The sequence below is a fragment of the Phycodurus eques genome, chromosome 5, assembly GCF_024500275.1.
Source record: "Phycodurus eques isolate BA_2022a chromosome 5, UOR_Pequ_1.1, whole genome shotgun sequence".
NCBI lineage: Eukaryota > Metazoa > Chordata > Actinopteri > Syngnathiformes > Syngnathidae > Phycodurus > Phycodurus eques.
Genome location: NC_084529.1, coordinates 32301834 through 32329660, shown reverse-complemented (window position 1 = coordinate 32329660; position 27827 = coordinate 32301834). Strand labels below are relative to the sequence as shown.

Genomic DNA, 27827 nt, shown 5'->3' with positions numbered 1-27827 from the left:
AAAGCTGGGATAGGCTCCAGCACGCCCGCGACCCGCGTGAGGAGCGGTACAGAAAATGGATGGATGTATTCTCCTGCCATCTAGTGGAGGAACATGTAAGTGTCACTATAACCTGTCACTATACGTCACTGGCAAAGATGGATGACCCAAGAAACATTACTAGTAATAATTATTGTGAATAGGAAATGAAATTGCACGGTGGTTGCAAATCTGGGAGTTTATTTGAGTGTCAAAGTGTTGACATTGCGCAAGTGATGTCAAACATTTAGCGAGCTCGCGTCACTCGTTGTCCTCTCAACAGTCTGCTGATATGAAATCCCAGAAAAAAAAGGTGAATGTAGCGTGCCGCGACTGTTATTTACTTGTGTTGTTATGGTAACAGGGTCTCACAGACCAGCTTGAAACTTTCCGAACTCATAGCGTAGCATGGAGCATTGGTAGCGTTTCGCACATTGGGCATCTCACGGGAAGCTCAAGCTCCTCTGTCCCTGTCGACCAATCAGCACGTCACATCACGTTACGTCCTGCTGATGCGCCCAGAGCATCAAAGCGGAGACAAAAGATACCTAGTTTTGCACCGGAACGCTACATGAATTAACTTCCACCACCAGCCAGTACACAGAGCCTCACCAACAAAGGCGTCTCCTCCCTGCTGCGCCGGTGCGACACTGAAGAGACAACAGGAAGCAGAGCCAATGAAGTTGTTGAGGTTCTCTCGAGGAGTGAGCAGGTCGGACAGGATGAGAAACGAGCTCATCAGCTCACAGCCGAGGTTCGGTGTTTTGGAGACACAGTTCGAGAGAGCAGACTTGGATGGTTCGGACACGTCCAGAGGAGAGAGTGTGAGTATATTGGGAGAAGGATGAGGAGGATGGAGCTGCCAGGCAAGAGAGCGAGAGGAAGACCAAAGAGAAGGTTGATGGATGTCGTGAGGGAAGACAGGAGGGCCGTTGGGGTTCGAGAGGAGGATGCAGGAGATAGGCTCACATGGAAGAGGAGGAGGAGGCTGTGGCCACCCCTAACGGGTCAAGCCCAAAGGACAAGAAGACATAAGAATATAAAAAGCGTGGCACCTTGTAACATTTGACTTTTTACACATTGTAATTGTATTTTCAATTTCAACATTTTGACGTTTTCTCGAAACTGTGTCAACAGTTCCTGAAAATGCGTCGTGTCAATTAAAAATAAAATGCACCTCCCCCTTTGTTTTCTCCGCTGCTCATTGGCCAGGACGCGACGGGGTCGGGAGTGTCTGGACTGCTCATTGGCCAGGACGCGACGGGGTCGGAGGTTGCTGGACTGCTCATTGGCCAGGACGCAAGGGGGCGGCGTTGGGTTGGGCCGTCACTCTCGAGGCGGTCAAGTCCTCGCCCTCTTCCCGTTTGCTCGTTTTCATTTGCGTCTGCGCGCAGTCGAGCAGCTCAAACGAGAAGCAAGCGGCGTTCTTGTTCTTCTTCTTGTTGTTCTTGTCGACCGTCATGTCTCTCCTGAGCAGCGACCCCAACTACCAGCAGCTCGCGCAGTGGTACCGAGCCCATGGCGGAAGCCTGAAGATGAGGGACATGTTCGCCGCCGAGCCGGAGCGCTTCCGTCACTTCAGGTGGGCGAGACCTGAGCCACAACTCGAATGGCGAACATGTCCGCAGGTGGACACTCGCTTGTCTCGTGTCGTCTTTTCGCCACAAGGTCATCGCCGCCTCGCGTCGTATTTCGCCCTCAACTCATCTGTCGACGCGTTTGCCGCGTTTCACAATGTCTTTTGTCGGCTGAATTGAAGCTCAAGCTAATGTAAGCTGCGGCGTGCATTATCGGACACCATCGTTTGTCTTCTCCACAGGCATCACAAAAAAGAAGAAGAATGACAGTAACCACCATTCAATGTTTTTAGACGACCGGTAGCAGCTTTGGCACGATGACGTCACGAGTGGGGAGACGTGCACCCCGACCCCTCCTCACCCACCGCATTTACGTAACCGTTCAAATCGGGTCAGCGTGACGTCATCGATGGACGTGCTAGTCCACTTCGGCAGCAGCTCAAATGGAACATTAGTAAATGCCCAAATTCATGCAAGATCGTGTGTGTGTGTGTGTGTGTGTGTGTGGATTTTAGTGTGAAGGTGGCGACGGACGACGGCGACCTTCTGCTGGACTACTCCAAGAACCTCATCACCCAGGAAGTCATGGCCATGCTTATTGCCATGGTAACCAAACCTCTCCTCCAATCATCTCAATGTTTTTTGTTTTTTGTTGTTGTTTTTTTTTAAGATTAGCTCGCTTGGTTTCTTTCCTCCCACATCTCAATGTTTGCCTGTTACCGTCACTGAATACCACCAAATTGTGCTTAGGCGGGTAACAGTTTGTTGTTATTACGTGCCCCACGATTGGCTAGCCACTCCAGCTCACCCGCCGAATGAGGAGAAGTCCGAGAATATTTTTGTCAGTCCACATGTGACGCGTATATTTAGTGATTGAAAACTATATAACAAACATTTTGCATTGTAATAAGTTGCTGGTTGCGTTGCTGGCCTTTTCAACGTGTAGGAACAGGAAGTTGGCGAGACTTGTGAAAGGTTTGAGGCGGCGAGGGAATGTCGCAACTCGGCAGAACAAGGTGTCGGCGCAAGAATGTGGCAGCTGCCCAACTTCCTGCTCGTGTGTCCTCACATCATTAGATTAGATTTGACTAGGAAAGCAGGTGTCGCAATGTATACGTTGACTCGTTTGGTATGAGTTGAGAATTTGAGTCAAAGTTGAACTACGAAGTAAAAAGGATGAAAACATTGTTAAAAGATGTCATTGGCAGCTGGATTCTGATTAGATGCAGTTCAGAATCCGCTTTGGCCTCCGCTACCCGACACAAGTCAAACATCGGTGAAAGTTGAAATCCGTCGTTCAGGAAGGTGGCAAAGCGGGCGCACGGCACGCGCGCAATCTCGCCATTCGTCACAGATTGTGAATTTTTCACGTCTTGCACAAATCTAAATCAAACGCTTTCAGGCTCTCCGCCCTCGCAGCAACAATCTCCATTTGCAGCAAACCACTGGAAAGTCGCAATTGATCAGAGTTGGCATCGGTACAGCGTTTGGTACCGAGCCCTTCTGCCGATAGACGGAATTCACGCCACCCCTAAAAATAATCGGGAAATTGCCTCTCGGGCCACTTAAGGTCAGGACAATGAAAACACTTGAAATCCAACCCAATATGCAGCTAACATCTCAAAAGCGGCAGCGATCAGCAGCAAGAAAGTTTGGCAAAAAGAGGCCACCTTCAAATGAAATCTTAAGGAAACTCCACAGCTCACTTCAACATAGTTCCTTGTAGGGATGCAACGAACTTTTTTTTTTTTTTTAAATAATAATAATCGATTGTTCTGTTGGTTATTTTTGATTTATTTTTGACTTTGTATCCCTTGATTAAAAAACATTATTGTTTTCAATCTTTGCTGAAATGCACAAACAGATTCTGATTGAGTTACTGCTTGTGAATGATCCACCATAAGATCTGTCAGAGAGAGGGCAAAATTGTTCATCATTATTTTCCAAAACTAAAGCAGATATTTGCAAATATCTTGTTTTGATGAAATGCAAAAAATAATCATTCTATTTAGTTTTGAGAGGCTCAAATTCCAAGGATTTGGACAATTTTAAGTTAAACAATGACTCAAATCGATTATCAAAATAGTTGTCAATGAATTGATTAGTTGTTGTACTTGTAGTTCCTTGTAACCAACTTGTGACAAATTGGCAGTAAAGGCCTGCTATTTATTGTTCAAATGAAACTCAACTCACTTCAACATGCAACCCCAATGCCAATGAAGTTGGGACGTTGTGTTAAACATAAATAAAAACAATACAATGATTTGCAAATCATGTTCAACCTATATTTCATTGAATACACTACAAAGACAAGATATTTCATGTTCAAACTGATCAACTTGATTGTTTTTAGCAAATAATCATTAACTTGGAATTTGATGGCTGCAAGCAAAAAAGTTGGGACAGGTTGAGAAAGTTGAGGAATGCTCATCAAACACCTGTTTGGAACAACCCACAGGTGAACAGGCGGGTGCCACCATTGGGTAGAAAAGGAGCGTCCCTGAATTGCTCAGTCATTCACAAGCAAAGATGGGGGGGGGCGAGGTTCACCTCTTTGGGAACAAGTGCGTGAGAAAATAGTCCAACAGTTTAAGGACAATGTTCCTCAACGTACAATTGCAAGGAATTTAGGGATTTCATCATCTACGGACCGTAATATCATCAAAAGGTTCAGAGAATCTGGAGAAATCACTGCGTGTAAGCGGCGAGGCCGAAAACCGACGTTGAATGCCCGTGACCTTCGATCCCTGAGGCGGCACTACACCAAAAACTGACATCAATGTGTAAAGGATATCACCACGTGGGCCCAGGAACACTTCAGAAAACCAATGTCAGTAAATACAATTCGGCGCTACATCCGTAAGTGCAACTTGAAACTCTACTATGCAAAGCAAAAGCCATTTATCAACAACACCCAGAAACGCCGCCGGCTTCTCTGGGCCCCGAGCTCATCTAAGATGGACCGATGCAAAGTGGAAAACTGCTCTGTGGTCCGACGAGTCCACATTTCAAGTTTTTTGGGGGGAAATTGTGGACGTTGTGTCCTCCGGGCCAAAGAGGGAAAGAACCATCCGGACTGTTATGGGCACAAAGATCAAAAGCCAGCATCTGTGATGGTATGGGGCTGTGTTAGTGCCAATGGCATGCATAACTTACACATCTGTGAAGGCACCATTAATGCTGAAAGGTACATACAGGTTTTGGAGAAACATATGCTGCCATCCAAGCAACGTCTTTTTCATGGGCGCCCCTGCTTATTTCAGAAAGACAATGCCAAACCACGTTCTGCACGTGTTACAACAGCGTGGCTTCGTCGTAAACGAGTGCGGTACTAGACTGGCCTGTCTGCAGTCCAGACCTGTCTCCCGTTGACAATGCGCGGCGCATTATGAAGCGAAAAATACGACAACGGAGACCCCGGACTGTTGAACGGCTGAAGCTGTACATCGAGCAAGAACGAGAAAGAATTCCACCTACAAAGCTTCAACAATGAGTGTCCTCAGTTCCCAGACGTTTATTGAAAAGGTGATGTAACACCGTGGTCAACGTGACCCTGTCCCAGCTTTCTTGGAACGTGTTGCAGCCATACAATTCTAAGTTGATGATTATTTGCTAAAAACAATCAAGTTGATCAGTTTGAACATTCAATATCTTTGTAGTGTATTCAACTAAATATAGGTCGAACATGATTTGCAAATCATTGTATTCAGTTTTTATTTATGTTGAACACAACGTCCCAACTTCATTGGAATTGGGGTAGTAGTTTCTTGACCCCAAGATGTGATAAATTGGCAGCGAAGCCCCGTCTTTGTCTAAATGAAGCTCCTCAACTCACTTCAGCAAAGCTCCTCGGTACCAAGATGCCTCAAGATAGCGGCACAGCACACTTTGAACCTAAACAAATCTCAATTCATTTCAACATAGTTCCTTGGCACCAAGATGGTGCTAAAATTGTAGAGTCTATTGCTTTGGCCTGAGCACCAAAACAGCCAATTGGTGTTTTTTTCAGCGAATGAGGGAGAATAGGTTCCCAAAACAATCTGCAAATGTGCGGGGGTTCACTGATCACTATATTTCAAAATTTCCGGGGGGAGAGCACAATAAATTCGTGCTCGATTCTGACCTGTGACAGGCTGAGTCCCGAGGGGTGAAGCAGGCCCGCGAGAGCATGTTCAAAGGAGACAAGATCAACTTCACCGAGGTGCGTGCCATCACTCGACCTTCACGTGCGAGCACTTCCACACCTCTAGGCGGTGCTCATTTCCCGCGTGTGTGTTTAGGGTCGCGCCGTGCTGCACGTGGCGTTGCGAAATCGTTCCAACGTTCCTATCCTGGTGGACGGCAAAGACGTCATGCCCGAAGTCAACCGCGTGCTGGACAAGATGAAAGTCTTCTCACAGGTCTGTGTGTACGTGTATGTTTATGTGGGTCAGATGGTGTTGACGTGCGTGTGTGCGCGCGTGCGCGCGCGTGCGTTATGCTGTTGACAGAAAGTCCGCAGCGGTGAGTGGAAAGGCTTCACGGGCAAACCCATCACAGACGTGGTCAACATCGGCATCGGAGGGTCCGACCTGGTGAGTCGACGACTTTCTGTCACGCCGCGTGGCGAGACCGCGATTTCCTTTGATGTAACTTCGAAATGAAGTGAAAAGGAAAATGGTTGATTTAAGAGAAGGTCGTTGTGATGTACTTGGGTTTTAGGATGGCTCTCATTGGGTATTGTTTTATTTTGAAGGTTACGTGATTGGATGTTTTATTTTGAAAGTTTGTTTTATCCATTTGATCTTGTAAGTGTATTCTGTTGCGAGTTTTCACTCGTGGTGTTTCGTTCAGGGACCCCTGATGGTGACGGAGGCATTGAAGAGTTACTCTGCGGGCGGTCCAAACGTCTGCTTCGTTTCCAACATCGACGGGACGCATCTCGCTAAAACTCTTGCTCGGCTGGACCCAGAGCGCACGCTCTTCATCGTCGCCTCCAAGGTCAAGCGGCTTTGATTTCACTTTGATGGGACGGGCCATGCTGACGATGTCATGGCGATGATGTCATGCTGATATTGTCGTCAGTGTTGGCGCTGGGTCATGAAACCTCTTATGCTTAGATCAGACTACAGGATTTTAGCCCCGATATTGCCCTGATTACCTATCGCGGGCGAGTTCCCAGATTGCGCCAGACAAACGACAAATCATCTTGTATGTAGTGTGACATAATCCCCGACCAACGATTTGGCCGTACGGTAGCCCTGCGACGGCAAAATGAAAAGTCTAGCATGTGTTTTTTTTTTGTTTTTTTTGTTTTTATAAATATATCTTTCATGTCGTGTGACGTACCAACAACCGCTCTGCGACAGCGTACCTCGACGTCGATCGATAGGATTGCGTATTATGACGGCGGGCGCGTCGCCTCCCGCGCTTGCCGTTTTCAGCATACTTGGTCACTGTTATCAAGACGGCCAAACCAATGTTTACCGAAGCTTTAGCGCTCGATTCGAACGCCAGCGTGTTTACGTACAACCGTCGGTGCTAGCAATAGCTTGCTAGGCTACCTAACGTCGCGTCGCCTGCTTGTGAGCCATACCGTCTTCAAAGTACGTGAACATAGCTCAAGCGACCCCTGAATGAACACCCTCTCCCGAGCATCGGTGACAACCACCACACGTTTTTACTCATTTTGTTCCTTTTTGTCTCCCACACAATACATTGGCGCAATCCATCGTTGTGATCGTAACGGGTGTATCGTGTCGCCTTGACCGGGAACACGTTTTCCGGTTCCGCCTCTCTCGACAGTGGCAAGATAAAGCCTAGTGATCTTAAAAGACGAGATGCGGTGGTATCGGAATACATGTCGTGTAGTGTTGCCACTGCCTGACCGAGATACGGCAAGATCTGTCTTGTAGTCTGAGCCAGGCATAAGCCAAGGTGGCTAAACAGTATAAAGGTCTCCTAGCTTGACTTGTGTGTAGTTAGCCACAACATCATGTGTGTTGATGTGGCTAAACCTTTAGCCACACGTAGCCAGTCACTGGGAAGCTGATAAGCATCAATCAGGACTAGGGCTGAGCAATTTGGGAAAATACTGTAATTGCGAGGTGTGTTTTTAAAACAGATTTTTCGGGGGCAAGTTTGTCTTCAGCCTTATTCACTAAACACGAGAAATGAATTATTCTATGGTATGACCAACAAAACTAAACCGTTAACACCATTCACACACGCGTTCACTTGAACTTTTATCAGGAAGGACGGACGAACACTGGCCACGGGGATGACGTCACGGCCATGATGACTTTTTGTGTGTGCAGACGTTCACCACCCAGGAGACCATCACCAACGCGGAGTCTGCCAGGGCCTGGTTCCTACGCGCCGCCAATGACGTAAGCACACGCCAACGTGTGAACACGCAATGTTACGCGATCGCCGCCTTGAGATGCGAGCCGACTCGACGACGAGAGTCGAATTGGCGAATTGTCTACAATTGTTCCAAAAGAGCCTTGAAGCTGTTTCTTGCCTCTCCCAGCTGAAGTTGACTTTCACATTAAGCAAAAAACAAAGAGAATTACACCTTGTATATTTAAAGCTTAGCGCAAAACTTTTCCTTCAGGTCCGCTAGCGGAACCCTAACACATCGTGGTAAACGCCACAGACGGGCTGATGAGCAGAGGTGGGCAGGAACGGGCTACATTTACTCGAGTAACATTTTGGATACATTGTACCAGTCGGAGTAGGTTTAACGAAGCCTACTTTTTGCTTTTACTCTCGTATTTATGTGAAGAAGAAACGGTACTTGTACTTCATTATCGTGCTCTACATGCTGTCCGCTACTTTCATTTATCAAATGTTGCACGCGCGATCTATTTTTACGCCTTTGTTTTCGACTTCCGAATCTGGCGCCGTTGCTCCGATCCACCGTGAATACCGCAGTGAAGTTTGACTGAAGTTCACCAATCGAACCACACAAGAAAGTCACAGGTCCGCACACAGTCTTCTATTGGGCTTCGCAGGCCAATCAAAGAGTCGCGACAGCCGCGCGTGACTCGTGTTTATGTTACAAACTACGAAAAACAAGCAGCGTAGTTTTTGTCTTGAATATTTCCTTCCTCGATGTGCCGGCTCAGCAACTCTGTACATCGGCTGACTCGCATGCATGTGATATGGTGTTCATTCAGAATCAGAATCAGAATCAGAATCCTCTTTATTTGCCAAGTATGTCCAAAAAACACACGAGGAATTTGTCTCCGGTCGTCGGAGCCGCTCTAGTACGACAAGACAGTCGATTGACAGAGAACGCTTTGGAGACGTAAAGACATTGACAAAAAACAATTGTGCAAAAAGATGCAGAGTCCTCGAGCAGTTCGAGTGACTAATATTGCAATAGTCCGGCGCAATGACCGTCGTGCAAAGGGCGCCGAGACTCCAAGGAGCGGATGCGGTTTCAAGTGATACACCAAAGACTTGAATGAGTTCTCTTGGTTCGTTATTGCATGTGCTCACCGGGTGTGTCCCCGCCCCCGCCCTCCAATCTACAAATCACTCTTGTAATGTTGCCCGTTTGTGTTCAAATATCTAGACCGTCCCACTATTGTTCTGCTGCGGTTAGGGTTCACCCCTCGTCCGCTCTGTCCCCCTGTCCGTCCCCTAAAGCCCTTTTCTGTCCGGCTGCATTTTGCAAATAAACATCAGAATAATTCAAATAAGCCGAGGGAGTTTTACAAACTTTTCCAGCACAAAGGCATACAGATCCACCATTCTGCAAGGCCATGCAGCTGAACAGGGCAGGTTCAGCTGCATTTTTTTTTTCCAAAAAAAGGTTTCTGTAAGGCCGTGCGCATGCATTGTTGTTGTTTTTTTCCACCTCAACAATGGAAATGGTGGCAGGTGTGTGTGGCCTCCCGTTGAACCAAGCGTCGGAATGAACACAGCCACGTGCCAGTTAAGTGCAGTACATCCTTGTGCGACCAGTTTTATTTCAACTTGATTGAAAGACCAGTTCACACGGAGCATCTCTTTTGCACCGGTGCCAAGAAGGCAGCAAGTTAAACGTCAAGTCCAAGTCAATCACATTTTTCCGTTGTTTATTTTCACCTCCCCTCTTAAAAAGACATCACTTGAGTTGTACCAATTCTAGATGACATTCATGGTGGAAAAAGTTTTCAAATGACTCCAAATTCTTTACAACACAAAAACCTGGCATTTGAACAGGGATGTGTGGACTTTTTATTTCCACTCCAGCCTAGTTTGTGTTTTTGTGCTGTTTGCCAATCAGAAGCAAGATAGTGAAAGACCATTTCCTGGAGCTGAATTGTTGTTGTTATATGTTGTTATTTTACAGAGACTTTCTAAAAATGAGATTTATTATGTTTTCGATTGGGGCGGCACGGTGTCGGACCGGTTAGCACTTCCGCCTCGCAGTTCTCAGGTTGCGGGTTCAAATCCGGCCTCGCCTGTGCGGAGTTTGCACGTTCTCCCCGTGCCTGCGTGGCTTTTCTTCCTCCCGCATCCCAAAAACACGCATGAATTGGTGACTCGAAATGGCCCGTAGGCGTGACTGTGAGTGCGAATGGTTGTTTGTTTGTATGTGCCCTGCGATGCGCCGGCGACCGGTTCGGGGCGTACCCCGCCTCTCGCCCGAAGATCGCCGGGATAGGCACCGGCACGCCCGCGAGGAGAAGCGGTGCGGAAAATGGATGGATGAAGTGATGAAGTGATATTGAATTTGCACATTCATACTTTATTTCATCCTTTTTATTTTATTTGACGATCATGCTTTGATTTAAAGTTCCTCAAATACATCAGAAGTTACTCAGTACTTTCTTCCTCAAGTAATTATTTGGAGGACTACTTTTTAGTTTTACTTGAGTCATATTGTTCGAAAGTAAGAGTTCTCTCAATATTTGGCTGCTCGCCCCGCCTCTGCTCATGCGTAGCTTCGTAACTTCAGAACATAGCTTGAGTAGCTTCACTGTCGAAGATTTTTAGAAGCGATGATTCTGTTGATCGAATAATTGACTAATTTGATAAAAATGTATTTTGCGTTAGTTTGTTGCAAAAAACAATTTGTCGGATTACTGTTTATCAACCAATTATTGTTGTCTATTTGGTTTTGTGAAACAAAACAATTGCGCAATATGACACGAGAGGGAGTGACATTGTACTCGCTGAGCTTTTTGAAAAGTGAGAGCGACCTCTTGGCTACCGATTCACGCGAACGAAGGCCTACCAGTTTGACGTCCGCTTCGGCGGCTGCCTCACGTTCAACGACGCGCTATTCATTCTACAACTGCAAAGAAACATTATTTTCCAAATGGATTCAACTGACTATTATTTTTCCCATAAATTGATGATGATTCAGTTCCAATTTGATTTGTAGCATCCGTCAGAAAATGAGCAAAATGTCAAAGTAAAAGCAGATGTTTGCAAATGTCTTACGTTGAAAAAACAAAGATAATCCGTCTGCTTTCGTGGCGGAAGACAGACGGTGGAGAAGATTTACTGACGACAGGCTGAAATTGTGAGGATTTGGACAATAAACGGTCGAAACAATTCATCAATGATTCAAATGTCAATTAATCCAATAATTGATTAACTGGCGATTCGTCGATGGGTTGTTGCGCCTCTTATAATATTTTCCATGTTGTTTCTCAGAAAAGTGCTGTTGCCAAACACTTTGTGGCTCTCTCCACCAACGCAGTAAGTTTGATGATGTCATCATTGAAGCTCCTTTCAGAACCAATCAAATCACTCCTATTTCACTATGGTTTATATTTTTGAAGCTCATCTCTCTCTCTCTCTCCGTGCGTGGCGTTCAGGTGAAAGTCAAAGAATTTGGAATCGACACGGCCAACATGTTTGAGTTCTGGGACGTACGTACATGTTCGACTTTGCGTGTGCGCGCATGACGATGTTTGACTTGTGGCGATGTCGTCCGCAGTGGGTCGGAGGTCGTTACTCGCTGTGGTCCGCCATTGGTCTTTCCGTCGCCCTGCACATCGGTACACGTTCCGTCCGTCGCTTTATCGGCCGGCTTTTCTCGGGACCGTTTTCTCACGATTCGACGTTTTTCAGGCTTCGATGGCTTCGAGCGACTTCTGAGCGGCGCTCACTGGATGGTAAAGCTAACCCTAATAATCCGTCCGGTTTGCGGTCTCGCCGTGTATTGATGCGAGGGACGGGGTCGCACGTGGCGTTTCAGGACAATCACTTTGCGAGTGCCCCGCTGGATGGGAACCTACCGGTGGTGCTAGCGCTGTTGGGCGTTTGGTACGTCAACTTCTTCCAGGCCGAGACGCACGCCATGCTGCCCTACGACCAGTACATGCACCGCTTTGCCGCCTACTTCCAGCAGGTATGCGTGTAGCGCGTACACACGTCCGCGTGCGCGTGTCACTAAGAGTCCCGGCGGGTCCGCAGGGGGACATGGAGTCCAACGGGAAGTACATCACCAAAGAAGGGAGCCGGGTCAACTACCACACCGGGCCCATCGTGTGGGGAGAACCGGGAACCAACGGACAGCACGCCTTCTACCAGCTCATTCACCAAGGTGGCAACCGCGCACGCGTACACGCAAATGCAGATGCAGATCTCAGCTGCGAGCCTCACGGCTGCCGGGGCGCCGACCCTCCAGTCACTTTTACAAATTCGCCATTAAGTTAGCAGCCTGGCACTGAAAAGGCGCAAACTTGTGTTTTTCTGACCTGATGTTTGAAGCAGGCCTTCCGTCTCCAGTGTCGCTCCTGTTCCGATTGCTCATCCAGTTTGGAGAAGTGTTTAGGCTCGGTTATAGCGTCCGTGTTTGGCTTTCATTTGGATCCAAATTTTACACGGTGCGGACTGCAGCTGCCGCTTAATCTTTCTCACCACTGGGTTTGTTTAGTCTTCCTGAATCAGAATTTTTTTTTTTACGATTGAACCTTTGTCCGCTTAAGGCAACTGAGAGCAGATTCTTTCGCAATGCCAACCTGACAGCAGGGTAAAATGAAGCAAAGTAAAGGCAAATACAAGTACATATTCAACAAACTGTACAATGCGATAGTCACTTATTTACAGTGGGGGGGAAAAAAAGTATTTAGTCAGCCACCAATTGTGCAAGTTCTCCCACTTAAAAGGATGAGAGAGGCCTGGAATTTCCATCATCGGTATACCTCACCTATGACAGACAAAATGAGAAGAAAAAAAAAAATAATCCAGAAAATCAGTCTGATTTTTAAAAAATGTATTAGCAAATTATGGTGGAAAATAAGTATTTGGTCACCTCCAAACAAGCAAGATTTCTGGCTCTCACACAGACCTGTAACTTCGTCTTTAAGCGGCTCCTCTGTCCTCCGCTCGTTACCTGTACTAATGGCACCTGTTGGAACTCGTTCTCAGTATAAAAGACACCTGTCCGCAATCTCAAACAGTCACACTCCACTATAACTCCACCATGGCCAAGACCAACGAGCTGTCAAAGGACACCCACAAACAAAATGGTAGACCTGCACCAGGCTGGGAAGACTGAATCTGCAATGGGTAAGCAGCTCGGTGTGAAGAAATCAACTGTGGGAGCAATCGTTAGAAAACGGAAGACATACAAGACCGCTGATAATCTCCGTCGATCCGGGGCTCCGCGCGAGATCTCACCCCGTGGGGTCAAAATGGCGAGCAAAATCTCAGAACCACACGGGGGGGCCGATTGAATGACCTGCAGAGAGCTGGGACCAAAGTAACAAAGGCTCCCCTCCCATCAGTAACACACTACACCGCCATGCGGGGACTCAAATCCTGCAGTGGCAGGCGTGTCCCCCTGCTTAAGCCAGTACATGTCCAGGCCCGTCTGAAGTTTGCTAGAGAGCATTTGGGTGATCCAGAAGAGGATCGGGAGAACTGTCATATGGTCAGATGAAACCAAAATCGAACTTTTTGGTCAAAACTCAACTTGTCGTGTTTGGAAGAGAAAGAATGCTGCGTTGCATCCAAAGAACACCATGCCTACTGTGAAGCATGGGGGTGGAAACATCATGCTTTGGGGCTGTTTTTCTGTCAAGGGACCAGAACGACTGATCCGCGTAAAGGAAAGAATGAAAGGGGCCGTGTACGGTGAGATTTTGAGTGAAAACCTCCTTCCGTCAGCAAGGAAGGGCATCGAAGATGAAACGCGGCTGGGTCTTTCAGCACGACGATGATCCCAAACGCACCGCCCGGGCAACGAAGGAGTGGCTTCGTAGGGAGCATTTCAAGGTCCCGGATAGACTTTACACCGATCAGATCGGTATCGGCTGATATTTAGCATTTTATACAGAACTGCTTTTATGTCGTCATTCGCCGGATCGGCTCCGCCAAAGACATTTACTCCGCGTCGCCATCGTGCACAATATATTTGAATCCAAAAGCGAGTTTATTTTTAGCCTTCTCGCGTGTCTTTTCGGATACACTCGTTACAGTGTCGACGACGACAAGAGTGGATCGCGCCGACGGTATTATCAGGACAAAATGGGGAAAAACACCGGTGTTCAGGAGCCGACGTTCGTTTAAGGCTCGCTTGAGGTATGCTCCCGTACTTTGAATAAGATACGGCTCGCGAGCAGGCAACAAAATACGTTATGTGGCCTAGCGAGCCAGTGGTACCGCGAACGGTTGTGCGTAAACATGCTGCCGTTCTGTCGAATCACGCTCTCGTTTCTGTGTGGGTGAAGTCATTTCATTACAATTAGTTAGCGCCCATTATTTGTGTCCTGTTGTAATGTCGGTTTGACCTGACTGATTAGAATCCACGATCTGACTAGCGCAGCGATTTCCAACCTTTATGGAGCCAAGGAACATATTTTGCAATTGAAAAATCTCACGGCACACCGACAAACAAAAAGTGGCATACATTAATGACTTTATTGACTTCCTGCCATCAAATAGAAGACGTCTGTCACTATGCCTCACTGGCATAGATATATGAACAAAGATCCATTTATTGTAAATATAACCTTTTGAGCAATGAAGTACACAATTATGTACAGTAAATGAACAGGTCATTTAAATAGACACATTGCTCCATCTCGTGATCGGTTATCGTATTTTCTCAACTCTGTGATCGGCCCCAAAAATCCTGATCGTGTAAAGCCTAGTCCTGCAGCGGCCTAGCCGGTCTCCAGATCGCAACCCCGTAGACAATCTTTGAAGGGATTTGAAAGTCTGCGTTGCCCAGCGACAGCCCCAAAACATCACTGCTCTCGAGGAGATCTGCATGGAGCGATGGGCCAAAATACCAGCGAGTGTGTGAAAACCTTTGCGAAGACCGACGGCAAACGTTTGACCTCTGTCATTGCCAGCAAAGGGTATGGAACAAAGTATTGAGATGAACTTTTGTTATTGACCAAAGAAGTTTTGTGAGGTATACCCAGGATGCAAATTACAGGCCTCTCTCATTTTTTTAAGTGGGAGAACTTGCACAATTGGTGGCTGACTAAATACTTTTTTGCCTCACTGTACATAATACATTTCATTAGATTAACTATGGATGAAGGGTTTTTTGTTTTTGAGTGCATGAAATAAGACTGAAACAATAATTCCTTTAAATGGAAGAATTGTTTGGCTAATGGCAAGTCCATCTTCCTGAGGCAGAATCCTGCCTGCCTCGCCTGCTTTGTCTGCCATCAGTGAACCGAAATATCTAACAGCAAAAATACTAAATAATTAGCCTGACTGCAGATTGTCTCAAAACAGTGGGGACGCAATCACGCGCTCGCCAGTAGCCTCGTCTGTTGTAGTCGTGTCATTTCACCAATAGATGGTGCATTTGCTCTGCTATGCCTGCTTTTAGTGAGGGATTGCGCAATCTGAGGTGCGGCCGGTTGCACGCTTCGCGTCTCATCGTGAATTGAGTGCTGCTTTTCTTTTAGAATGACATTTCCAAGTGACCCCCAAACTTTTCAACGGTCCTGTGTGTGCTTACTCAACATTCGTGTGTAAGGCAGACTTCCAGCAGCTCCGTAAACGCACGCACATACGTGATTGTTCTTGTGGAGTTTCTTCACTTCTGTAGTGCTCAAACAAAAGGCAGACGAAAAGTCCGCAGCTTTATACTGGCCTTCCCTGAAGTTAGCACGCTAAGCAGCTAGCAACACAGTGGCGATGGCAGCTACAAGTCCGAGAACAAATGCCGATGCCATTAAAATCTTTTTGTTGTTGTGCTTTGCAGGCACCCGCATGATTCCATGTGACTTCCTCATCCCGGCTCAGACTCACAATCCCATCGGGAACAACCTGCATCACAAGGTCGGTGCAACTATGGCAACGCTGTGTGTGTGTGTGTGTGTGTGTGTGGTTCTACTGGAGGTGAGCACGCAAAACAAACGGAACGTTATCAGATCAGTTTTGTCGGACTTTCACTTTGTTAGGCCAGGGGACCAATTGTGAATAAAGTTCAAACCGGCTCAGGTCGCACAAAGCAAAGGAAGTTCAGCAGACTTTTGAGACGCTTGGGAAAAGTCAAAATCAAAAAAAGGTTCCGATGTTAATGTAAAATAGGTTTATCATTAAAATTATAATCGATTCTCAAATTTCGATTTTATTTAGAATTAATTCAATTCAACCAATTATTTCATCACAAAATATTTAATACATCACTGCTGCCGGGCGGAAATCTGATTCGGTCAGTCAGTTTTTTCACAAATTGCTACTATTGGTCAGTCAACACGTGTGCGTTTTATTTATTTTTTTTAACAACGGATTGCGCAGTGTAGCGCGAAAATGGCGGCTTTGGCGTTGAAGCACTGGTCATGGCTCAACATATAAGCCGTTTTTTTTACTTTTCTAAAAAAGGGATTCTTTTAGAGATACCAGGTTTCTGCCTGGCAGCCAGCAGGTTGAAAAATAATGCTGCTCGTCTTTATTTCATTTACAATAAATCAACCTAACCAGTTTCAAGTAACACGTTTAACCAAATGTTACAGGACTCTTAATGCTTGGTAAAATGAAACCCCCCCCCCCCCCAAAAAAAATGTCAGATGAAAGAACTGAGCAGACCATGTTTGAGACGAAGGTGAGGCCTGTGACGACATGGGTGATGTCGCATGTGAGGACGACGATTAAGACGTTTGTGAAGAGTCAAAGTGAGGCCTCGCGGCTCGAGCGGCGGCACCGCTCGGATTTGGGCCGAGCGCTTTTGCCGTTTAGTCAACTTGTTGGCGTGTTGTCATGGCGACCTTTCAGATCCTGTGCGCTAACTTCCTGGCTCAGACGGAAGCGCTGATGAAAGGCAAAACCCCGGCGGAGGCTCGCCAGGAGCTGGAGGCCGCCGGCTTGTCGGGGGAAGCGCTGGACAAACTTCTTCCTCACAAAGTAACGCGCGCACGCACACACACACACACACACACACACGCGCGCGACAGCCCCTCCTTTGGGGACGTTTCTGAGCGTCTATCGCCACTTTTATTTGGAAGGTGTTCGAGGGGAACAAGCCCAGCAACTCCATCGTCTTCAAGAAGCAGACACCCTTCACGCTGGGAGCGCTCATCGGTCAGTCGAGCAGCCGTCAGCCCGGACGTGGCGCCGCCTTAAACAGTTGGCTCTTCTTCACGTCGTCACGTCCACCTTAAGTGGTCTCGTTGTTCGTAAAGGTCCCATGCCATCAGATTTTTCCAAAAATAGTTTTTTACTCTGATTTTCAAGAAGTCTTAAACCTTAGTTTCGGTTCACTTTTATAAAAAAAAAAAAAAAAAAAGGTTTTGAACCTGTCCACACATTCCATTTCTGATGATGATGATGATTTGTGTGTTCAGCCATGTACGAGCATAAGATCTTCGTCCAAGGCGTCATCTGGGGCATCAACAGCTTCGACCAGTGGGGGTGAGTCGGCCTCGAGGGCAAAGTTCGGCCGTGTACGCGGGAAGCCTTTTCACGCGTGACGTTTGTGCGCCCCCTAGTGTGGAGCTTGGCAAACAGCTGGCCAAGAAGATCGAACCGGAGCTGCGAGACGGCGCCGAAGTTTCTTCTCACGACGCCTCCACCAACGGACTCATCAACTTCCTCAAGAAGAACTTTGCTTGACGTTTGCACGCAACGTTCCGCAACCTCCTTTGTGTCGTCCCGCCGAGTGTTTCACGTGCACCGTTTCCTCTAGTCGGCTTGTCAAAATAAAAGACCGTAACAACGCTTTGTGCTGTCTTTAATAGGCCGCGCAATCCTGAAGGCTCAGAAGCCGTTTTTTCTTTGTCGGTAAACAAAGTCAAAACTTTTCTCCCAAAGCGCTTCTACTTTGACAACACAGAAAGTTCAGCTCTTATTTTGTCTAAAAAAAAAAGAAAGTCTTTAAAACAAAAAAAGGGCACGCATCAATAGTCAGGCTCCAAGAACATTTTCCTCTTTGTGTTTTTCTCCACCACATTGTCATTGACGTCGAGGCGGTCGTTTTCGACATCTTCGATGGCGCCCCGCTCTCGCTTACGGGCAAACTTCTTCTTCAGGCTTCCCACCAAACTCTCATACCTGGAAAACATTTTGATATAGCTGGCCGTCGAAACGCGGACACGATCCCGACACAGAAAGAACGGCGGCAGCCCACCTGAGCGCCATCTCTTCATCCGTCACGTCCGTCTGCATGCGGCCGGCTTCGACGTCCGCCTCCTGTCGGGCCCGGCGAGGATTCATCTGCGCCATCAGCTTCTGCGCACGCGAGACAAAAGCGCAACGTGACGCTTCCCGCGCCACATCCGACGCGGGCGCCGGCCGGCAGTCAAACCTCCACTTCCGGGTTGAAGCCTCTGAAGGACATGCGGCCGAACAAAAGCTCCTCGAACGGAACGAAACTTCTCTCCTCCACGATGGAGTTCCTTCAAGCGCAAAATTCAGAATTCATAGTGACCTGAATTCTCCCTCAGAAACAGACGTCACAAGCAGAATCATTTGCAGGTCATCGACGGGAAGCGATCGAAAACCTTCGACCCGAGGTATGTGCTTCCTGAACACGAGAAGAGCGGCGTTGTTCTCGCACACGTGCCGACTCGATGAATCGAAATCGGGATTTCCGTTTTGGCTTCTCACGATCATGAAACATTCGAACGGAAGAAAAACAAACAAACGTGCCGAACGAAGTTCCCGCGTGGTGAATTTTTTCCATAATCGCCCAGCCTAGCGCCGGCCGGCTGATTGAACATTTATCGATGCTAATTCGTAAGAGTCGTGTTTACACACCCGATTGGACAAAATGACATTTTGCCGAGACAAAGCACTTATTTCCACATTACCCCTCCGGGAAACAAAACCCATTTTCTATTATTTTTATGGGAGTCGGCGTACATTCACGGGTGGGCATTTGCAGTTTGTAAGCCCCGACCGATTGCTACCGCGACACCAAATGTTATCGGTTTCAAGTTGTATTTTCGGGGAATATACAACCTATTAGAATTAAAAAAAAGAGATCACCACATATTGATTCGATATGTCGCTAATTCCGCATCGCTCGGCTTCTGTTTTCCGGTTACTGGCAAACCGAAGATGGCAATTTTCTTGATTTTTCCCGAGGCGGATATTCCAAAATAGTTTCAGCAAATCTCCTGAAGCCCAAGCTAACAGGTCAGCTCCAGGCTGCGAGGGTGTGCGGGGGGAGCGCCTCGGAGGGTTAGTGTCAGTTAGGGTCATGTTGACACATCGTCTGTCGTGCCTTCGGTCTCTGATAGGTTGATCTGACTTGGGCACTGTGGATTCTAACAAAAGAAAAACCTAAACTATTTATTCTAAGGTCATTGTCAGTTGATTTCTCTAGAAGCAGAGTGACTTTTTTTTTTTTTTTTAAACTGGACATCGGATTTTTGTCATTTTAAGGTTTTATCGCCCAGCCTTGAAATGATGATTGTCTTGTGTGTGTCAGTTACTCTCGCGTGTGTTGTTCGGGCAGGTCCAGGTACCAGTGCTCGTCACTGATGATCTTTTTCTCGTCGTCTTGCAGCTGCTTCTTCGTCTCGGCGTCCAGACCTCGCTGCATGAACTACAAACAACACACGTCGCACATACGTGACGTCATTGTAAACGCTCAAACGGTGCGTTTCCGTGTGCGATGGCGGCAGTTAGCAGCCCGGCGGCTAAGCTAGCTCGGCGTGACTTACTTTCATGCGCAGGAGGTTTTTGGAGAGTTTGAGTGAGTCGGACGACATCCTGAAAGTTTGGCAACACGACGAACGACTTGCCAGGCCGCCGACGGAACGAAAGAACAAGAAAAACAACAGAAAAGAAACAAACGTACGACGGAGGTGAAAGGTTGCAGGCGTGCGCTACAAGACGAGCCGCGCATGCGCAGGAGAAACAAGAACTCACGAAAGCAATGGAGAGTCGAGTGCCGCCGCAAATATATTTTGGAAACGTGTCATCACGCCGCGTTGCATCATGGGCACATTCTATGGAATCAGAATCAGAATCCTCTTTATTTGCCAAGTATGTCCAAAAAACACACAAGGAATTTGTCTCCGGTCGTTGGAGCCGCTCGAGTACGACAACAGACAGTCGATTGACAGAGAACGCTTTGGAGACATGAAGACATTGACGAAAAACAGTCACTGGGCAATAAAGGGTTGCTCGTTATCTGGTAATGCCGGTACAATATATTTTATTTTATTATATCTTTTTTGACAATCGTGCAAAAAGATGCAGAGTCCTCTAGCACTTAGAGCAGTTCGAACGACTAATATTGCAATAGTCCGGTGCAATGACCATCGTGCAAAGGGCGCCGAGACTTCCAGGAGCGGATGCGGTTTCAAGTGACGAGTAGTGCGATCATCTGGGACAATGTCGGTTGTGCAAATGTTACAGATACTCCTCAATCAGTGTGCAAATGGAGCAGATGCTACTCTGGCACGAGTGGCCAGGTATATGCAAATAGTGCAGCGTGGCGAGACAACTACAGTGAGTGCACGAGTCATACATCATTGGCCCCACAGAAATGTGACAACGAACTCAAGTCAAAAAATTGCCAGCTTGTTGTAATGGAATTATAGGTTAGGTGTTTAAGAAGTTGATCGCAAGAGGGAAGAAGCTGTTGGAATGTCTACTAGTTCTAGTTTGCGTTGATCGGTAGCGCCTACCTGAGGGAAGGAGCCGGAAGAGCCGGTGACCGGGGTGCGGAGGGTCCGAGAGGATTTTGCACGCCCTTGTCTTAGTTCTGGCAGCGTGCAAGTCCTCAATGGCGGGTAGGGGGGTACCGACAATCCTTTCAGCAGTTTTGATTGTCCGTCGCAGTCGGAGTTTGTCTTTTTTTGTAGCAGCACCGAACCAGACTGCGATGGAAGAACACGGGACCGATTCGATGACCGCTGTGTAGAACCGTCTCAGCAGCTCCTGCGGCAGGCCGTGCTTTCTCAGAAGCCGCAGGAAGTACATCCTCCGCTGGGCCTTTTTGAGGACGGAGTCGATGTCGGTCGCCCACTTCAGGTCCTGAGAGATTGTAATTCCCAGGAACTTGAAGATGTTTATTGATTATTTTTGCATTTCATCAAAACAAGATATTTGCAAATATCTGCTTTAGTTTTGGAAAATAATGATGAACAATTTTGCCCTCTCTCTGACAGATCTTATGGTGGATCATTCACAAGCAGTAACTCAATCAGAATCTATGTTTGTGCATTTCAGCAAAGATTGAAAACAATAATGTTTTTTAATCAAGGGATACAAATTCAAAAATAAACCAAAAATAACCAACAGAACAATCGATTATTATTAAAAAAAAAAAAAAAGTTAGTTAGTTACAAGGAACTATGTTGAAGTGAGCTGTGGAGTTTCCTTAAGATTTCATTTGAAAGGTGGCCTCTTTTTGCCAAACTTTCTTGCTGCTGATCGCTGCCGCTTTTGAGATGTTAGCTGCATATTGGGTTGGATTTCAAGTGTTTTCATTGTCCTGACCTTAAGTGGCCCGAGAGGCAATTTCCCGATTATTTTTAGGGGTGGCGTGAATTCCGTCTGTCGGCCGAACGATCTCGTCGACGCTCGCCTTCCAAACGGATTCCCTCCTCCTCGTCAGTCGAAGAACACGTTGGCGATGGGCCACGCCCCTTCTCCTGCCTGTCACTCGACGAGCGACGAACGTACACTATGTGCATGTCGAACCGCCCCTGCCGCAAATAGGTGAGTTTTCAGTCAATAAACTGCAAATATGCGGGGTTCATTGTACGCGACACCCCCAAAAACACGACTTTTGTCGAAACGAAGCGCCGCGGCTCACTTCGACGTAGTTTCCCGGCGGCGCCAAAGCAGTCCTTCTATCTGAGGCAAAAAACTCAAATCAAAGATAATAATGGCCGACGAGTCCCAAAAAGAAAACATCCTCAAGTAGGCCAATCGGCGAGTCACGAGCAAGACGGCTCGTCTTCGCCTTTCTGATGAATTCTCTTTCTCCGGGATGTCTGAGCTTGTCTTTTGTCTGTTCGTTCCCGCAGCCGATGATGGAAATGTCCCGAATCTGACTGACCGAGCGTCCTCCTCATCTTTTTCTTTTTCTTTGTGTTTCGGCTTGAGAGAGAGAGGGGCAGCTTGCGAGGAGCACGCGGTCAGCCGGCCGTCTCCCCCTCTCTTTCTTTTGCTCTTTTTATTTGCCAAAAATACAGACCAGATCGCTTCCTTAATGATTCCGCCAAAGAGGAATTTGCACCACAACTGTCGGCGGGGTTGCCTCGACGTTATTTGGAGCATTTCCCACTCAGTGATTTGGAATTCGTTAATACAAGAAAAAAGGAGACGAGATGAAGGAGGAGAGTTTGAACGGCGCCTCTAGTGGACACACGTGAAAAACGCTTCCCGTTTCAGTCGGCCAAGTCCTCCAGCGCGACCTCCTTCAGGGAGCGCGCGGAGGCGGGGCGTCCGTCCTCGGCCGCCGTCAGCTCCTCCTGCAGCCGGGCCGCCGGTCGCCCCGCGCCGTGCTCCCAGTCCACCAGGAGGCGCAGCAGAGGCGCTCGGTAGCGGCGCATCCCGTAGCGCCGGACGGGGGGCAGCGCCCGGCGGGCGGCGGCCAGCGCCTCCCGGGGGCGCCCCAGGTCGCGGTGGCACACGGCCGCGGCGGCCAGCGCGGGGACCGCCGCCGTCGTCGACGTCTGCCTGCGATTCGCGAACGGAAAGGAAAATCAGTTTATTTTTTCTAGCTGCCCGCCAAAAGCGGAGTTAAGAACAAGCTTGAAGAGCAATTCAAGTCGTGTGATGCCCTCGCAAGTGGGCAAGTGCAAACGCACAAATGCCACATGACAACGCTGGGAAGGAGCTGGAGTAGGCCACAGCTCACGTCCGGACGCTCACACAGAGGCCACAGTAATGAGAACATCCATTCATCCGTTCATTCATTCATCTTCCGTTCCGCTTGTCCTCACGCGGGTCGCGGGGCCAGCGATTTTCGGGCGGGAGGCGGGGTACACCCTGAACCGGTCGCCAGCCAATCGCAGGGCACACACACAAACAAACACAGAAAGAAATGGACAAACGTTTGTTTTTTGTCCCCTTTGGTTTGTTTGAATGTCATGATCTTTGTTAATGTGTTTTAAAAAAAAAAAGAGGCAAACATCGGCAAAAAGATTTGAAAATGGCTCATATCATATCAGCCAATGAGATCGACTGGCCGATTAAGGGTTAGGGTTAGGTTAGGTTAGGTAACAAAAATGCGCGATGAAGTGGAGGGACGACTGTATTTCCAAATTGCTCGTCTTATCTCGCTCTGTCAACGGAGGGTCGATGTCGGCCATTTCGCTAGCGTACCTCTGCCAAGGCAAAAGCTTCTCGTGGACGGCGAGGACGCTGCCGAGGTGCTCCAGCGCGTCCGCGTAGCGTCCGGCGCGCATCAGCGCCGCGGCGCCGGCGCGCTCCCGCTCCGTCAGGAATTGCGCAAAAAGCGGCGAGTGCCCGCAAACGGCGAAGGCTCGGCTCAGGTATTCCTGCGGCGCTAAACCCCGCCCGCAGAGGCGCGGGCCCGGTGGCTCCACCCCCTCCAGCTCCTCTCCGAACTCCGTCTTCAGCCGGCGGTGGAAGCGGGAAAAGTCGGCGTAGCTCCGCCCGACCGTCACGTGACGAGGACTGAAGGTTCCGGTGCTCAACAGCGCCACCTGAGGAGCACATAGTGTTGCCATGGAAACTATTGCACGCACTACACATCGCCAGCATTGTACGCACTTGAATAATGCTGCTCCGCAACTCACCGTTTCTTCACAATCGAATAATGTGACTCGATGAATGGGATTTATTCAAAAACAGGAAATTGACAGCGCATAAAAATGCACGAACATAAATGCTTTACGAGAACGTTCCTGTTTTGCTCCGCGGCAGCAGTCGGAAAATTGTTGCTTTTTTTCCCCAGATGTTTGCAAATGTCTCTTTTTGAGAAAACCCAAAGATAATTACTCCGCTTTCGTGCGGGACGACAGAAATTAAGTTAAACAATGTCATTCCACGATTACTCGATGATCCAAATATTTGTCTTTTAGTTTGATCATCTATTAGTTGCGGACAGAGGTGGGAGGTCACGCTACGTCGACTCAAGTAACATTTTGGATCAATTGGACTGACTTTTACATTCACCATACTTCTTTCTTACTTGTACTTGAGTATTTATGTGAAGAAGAATCGATGATCGACAGTACCATTATTGAGTGCACGATCTATTTTTAGACTTCATCTTCGCATAGGGCGCCCTCGCGCCGATCCGACGTGACCGCTGGGGTCGTTTGACTCCGATGGCACGAGGCGGTCACGTGACCGCGCGCAAAGCCTTCGCGGGCCGATCGAAGTGACTCATTTTGGGGCTGAAAAAAAACAAAACAGCCATGTCGGTGATTTTCCGACATATAAAATCACGTGAACGGCTCCACGGAGGACGAGCCTGAGTTTCTGAGCGACCCCCTCGAAGGTCGTCGCGAACGGCGGAGGGAAGTGATTTTGCCTCCCCGTTAGAAGACACGAGATTTCTCCGATTTGGTCGCCGGCGGTAAGAAAGCCACCTTTGCCACGGAGGAAAACGATGAGGCCGAAGAAGCGACCTTCCTGTCCCCCCGCGACCTTGACCCTTGCACGACGGAATCGTTCTTTGGATCAAGCGGCAGAATGCTTTTGGAGGTTTGACCCACGGGCGGCTCGACTCACCCGCCGGCTCGATGCCATTTAGGCCGCCAGGAGCGCTTTTCCGAGAGGTCCTTAATGTGCGTGGCTTTGTCGCAGATGCGTTCCGACGATGGGATTTGATCGGAGACGTCCTTCAATAAAGTTGGATGTTTTCATTGTATTTCTGCGCGATCTTTCCTCACGTCCGGGCCGAACGTAAAAAGCGGCTCATCTTACCGCACTCCGGCGACGTGCTGATTTACACGCCGACATTGTTCACACTCTACACACCCTCAATGCAATGTACACACCCGCGCCCACGCGGTGTTTAGCGCGTATCGTGTGTTGCGCGACGCACCTCCACATGCGCGCAGCCGGCGCGTCGTCCATCTCGCTGCGCGTCCGAGACGTGAAAGAGAAGTTTGGGACGCGTGTCGGAGTTTTTCATCTCTCGGAACTGCTGCTGAAGCTCCCCGGTGGTCAAATGCGAACCTCCTCCTGACACACGCGCGCACACAATGCCGTGAGTGTGTGAGGAAAGGGTCAAAAGATGTCCGCCGAGTCGAGCGCAAAAAGTGTCGCCGTCACCTGTAGATCGCCGCATGGTGTCCGTCCGTGTCTTGACGACTTTCTCATTAAAAGAAACTGAAACCTCCTCACTCCATCTTCACTTCCTCTTTTCCAGTATCTGCGTGTGCGCGCGCGAGGCAACGAAGCAGGAAGAAGTCGACCGACACGTCAATCCAAGATGGCTGCCGGCGTGTCTGTGCGCTCTGAACCCGTGCGCCGCGTTTGCATTCGTCTTAAGCGAAATCACGGACTGGGAAAGACTCGCTCGCTCCTTTCAAAGGAGTTTCCGGACCGCTTCGACGGACGTTTCAAACTCGGCTCGCTCGCCGTCGGCCGGTCTCGACCGGGCCTTCGCCGGCCTCGACCGGGCCTCCGGCTCGCTGCGGTCCGTTTCCGGTGATTCTATTTCCCACGCCGTCTGTCTGGGACTTATGAGCAAGTGATCACCTCCGGGCGAGCACATCGAGCGACGCGTATGATTTAGCGACGTCACGGCGGTTTATTGTGTGGCGTTCGGTCGGACAAACGGTTCAGGCGGCGCCAAGCGTTTCTTTGGCTTTCCGAGTGAAAAAGGAAGACGTGAGCGGCGGACGGGGAAAGTCACCCGAAACGCGGTCGGCTCCGGGTGCCTAGCGAGCATTCCGAACTGTGCGCCGATCACTTCGAACCGGCGTGTTTTGAGAAACATTTCGCAGAAAGCATGGGACACACGAGTGCAGTTCGCCGACTGTTTTTCCTGCGGCTGCCGGGACCTCAACCGCCAGCGAGAGAACTCGGAGTTCAGTCGGGCGCTCCTGCACGTCGAAATCCTCCTCCTCTTGCGTACGGAGCGTAGCGCGCCGCCTTGGGCAATCGCGGCGGGTAGAGTAACCGCAGGCCGGCGCCTCGAGCTTCGGGTATGTTCGGGGAGGGCTCAATAACGCGTCATAAAAACCTCCTTTTTTAGCTCAAGTATAGTTGACAACTTTCTGGAAGTGAAGTTCATGTATTTCCTCACATATAAACAATGCAAATAGGAATTTGAACGGACCCCTAACATTCGTATCTTTGAAATTGAGGAAATTCCAAAGGCTTCGCGTACATTTTCCTCCCGCCGTATGTAAACAACCAACTAACTTAACTGACCGGCTAACCAGCGACCGAGCCGACGGGACAGCGTCCGTCTTTCTTGCCTCGACGTTTGTTTGCGCTGTGAAACGACTTCAGTGTTCGTTCCGTAATCAGCGGGCACATTTGGGCCAATTTTCCACTCAGCGGCGCAAGGCGACCGCAACGGCAACTGTCAATCGGCCTTTGTGTGTCCTGATGTGAGTGCGTCTTTGTGTGCGCGCGCGTAGGACGACGAGGACAAAGACGCCTTGACGTGCGCGTTTTCACGCATCCGCGCGGTTGGCGTGTCGAGTCGATCGGAGCAGAAGAAGAGGAGACGATGCCGCGCGCAGACCGACTCCCGGTCCCGGTCCCGGTCCTGGTCCTGGTCTTGACGATGACGACCTTCGTGCAGCGAGGTGAAGTTATACTTTTTATTTCCGTGTGAAAAGTAGACCGGACACTTTTTAGCAACTCACCGACTAACAAGACGTCCACTGACCGACACGAGCTGCGCAATTGTGTTCTATGAGTCCAAACTTGTCCCGACGAGTAACTTCCCGCAACTTTCCGTGCGTTTCTCCGGCCGCCGTGGCGACGTGCCGCTCTGCCGCGTCCCGCAGGCGGCGCTCTCCGCTGCTACCGCTGCTCCGACTACACCGGCCGATGCGACGACGTCCACGAGTGCGCGTACGAGGACGCCTGCCTGACCCTCGGCGTCCAAGGTCGGCCGGCGCCGTGACCTCGACTCTCGTTCCACATCACGTGTGTGCGTGCTTACGATGGGATTGTCGTGCGCGTATGCGTTTTTATGATATGCAGTATGTGTATTTTTGTATGCGAGTTGGACAGCCCCCTCTCCAAAAGTATTGGAACGGCAAAGTCAATTCCTTTGCTTTTGTTGCACACCGAAGACGTTTGGGTTTCAGATCGAAAGGCCAATATGAGACGAAAGTTCAGAAGTCCAGCTTTTAGTTCATTGTATTTCCAGCTGGGTGTGTTGTACAACTCAGGACAGAGCACCTTTTGTTTGAAGCCACCCACTTTTCAAGTGAGCAAAAGTAATGAGACAGACACGACTAAGCATCAAGCCTGCGACCCGTTGACTTGACTTTTCCAGGCCTTTACTGCAGCCTCTTTCAGTTAATGTTTGTTTCTGGGGGGTTCTCCCTTCAGTCTCCTCTTCGAGAGGGAAAATGCACGCTCTATTGGGTTTAGGTCCGGTGATTGACTTGGCCAGTCACAGACCTTCCACTTTTCCCCCCTAATGAAGTCCTTTGTTGTGTTGGCAGTGTGTTTTGGGTCATCGTCTTGTTGCGTGATGAAGCGTCTCCCCGTGAGTTTGGATGCATTTGTCTGTAAATTGCCGGACAAAATGGTTTTGTCGACTTAACAATTCGCTCTGCTGCTACCGTCGTGAGTGACATCGTCGATAAAGACGAGCGAGGCCCTTCCAGAAGCACCCACGCGAGCCCGAGCCGCGACATGACCTCCACCGCGCTTCGCAGATGAGCTTGTGCGTTTTGGATCCTAAGCAGATCCTTTCTTTCTTCA

The 27827-nt window shown here is 48.8% G+C and overlaps 4 protein-coding genes across 10 annotated transcripts in view; 2 read left to right on the top strand and 2 right to left on the bottom strand.

Annotated features, from left to right (window-relative positions):
- The first annotated feature begins 1349 nt into the window (after positions 1-1349).
- Positions 1350-17708, top strand: gpia (glucose-6-phosphate isomerase a). Of its 2 annotated transcripts, none has more exons than XM_061676396.1 (18): positions 1350-1600; positions 2111-2201; positions 5728-5796; positions 5876-5995; positions 6086-6169; positions 6429-6575; positions 7892-7963; positions 11232-11276; positions 11396-11449; positions 11518-11578; positions 11652-11695; positions 11779-11931; positions 11997-12126; positions 15754-15830; positions 16767-16895; positions 16997-17072; positions 17336-17402; positions 17480-17708. In XM_061676396.1, the coding sequence occupies exons 1-18, from the start codon at positions 1479-1481 to the stop codon at positions 17601-17603; spliced, it is 1665 nt and encodes a 554-aa protein (XP_061532380.1). In that variant the 5' UTR covers positions 1350-1478; the 3' UTR covers positions 17604-17708. The 2 variants fall into 2 exon arrangements, with proteins under 2 accessions (XP_061532380.1, XP_061532379.1); XM_061676395.1 differs by lacking the exon at positions 1350-1600 and adding an exon at positions 1616-1986.
- Positions 17705-19859, bottom strand: mphosph6 (M-phase phosphoprotein 6). 2 transcript variants are annotated; one of them, XM_061676410.1, is made up of 5 exons: positions 19658-19859; positions 19427-19539; positions 18295-18385; positions 18118-18218; positions 17705-18041 (listed from the first exon to the last, which is right to left on the bottom strand). In XM_061676410.1, the coding sequence occupies exons 1-5, from the start codon at positions 19703-19705 to the stop codon at positions 17888-17890; spliced, it is 507 nt and encodes a 168-aa protein (XP_061532394.1). In that variant the 5' UTR covers positions 19706-19859; the 3' UTR covers positions 17705-17887. The 2 variants fall into 2 exon arrangements, with proteins under 2 accessions (XP_061532394.1, XP_061532395.1); XM_061676411.1 differs by having other exon boundaries at positions 19460-19539.
- cd59 (CD59 molecule (CD59 blood group)) overlaps positions 19639-27827 on the top strand; it is a 9401-nt gene continuing 1212 nt past the window's right edge. Inside the window, exons 1-3 of one of the 3 annotated variants that reach the window (XM_061676409.1) lie at positions 19639-20133; positions 26522-26692; positions 26897-26998. In XM_061676409.1, coding sequence (XP_061532393.1) covers positions 19935-20133; positions 26522-26692; positions 26897-26998 — 472 coding nt within the window. In that variant the 5' untranslated portion in view covers positions 19639-19934. Of the gene's footprint in view, positions 20134-24666; positions 25581-26521; positions 26693-26896; positions 26999-27827 lie in introns of those variants that run through there. The other 2 variants (XM_061676407.1, XM_061676408.1) reach the window with 2 other exon arrangements.
- Positions 20944-25990, bottom strand: snx20 (sorting nexin 20). Of its 3 annotated transcripts, XM_061676405.1 has the most exons (4): positions 25203-25990; positions 24973-25112; positions 23280-23623; positions 20945-22631 (listed from the first exon to the last, which is right to left on the bottom strand). In XM_061676405.1, exons 1-4 carry the CDS (start codon positions 25216-25218, stop codon positions 22340-22342), a joined length of 792 nt encoding a protein of 263 aa, XP_061532389.1. In that variant the 5' UTR covers positions 25219-25990; the 3' UTR covers positions 20945-22339. The 3 variants fall into 3 exon arrangements, with proteins under 3 accessions (XP_061532388.1, XP_061532389.1, XP_061532390.1); XM_061676404.1 differs by having other exon boundaries at positions 20944-22631; positions 24973-25990; XM_061676406.1 differs by having other exon boundaries at positions 22541-22943; positions 24973-25990.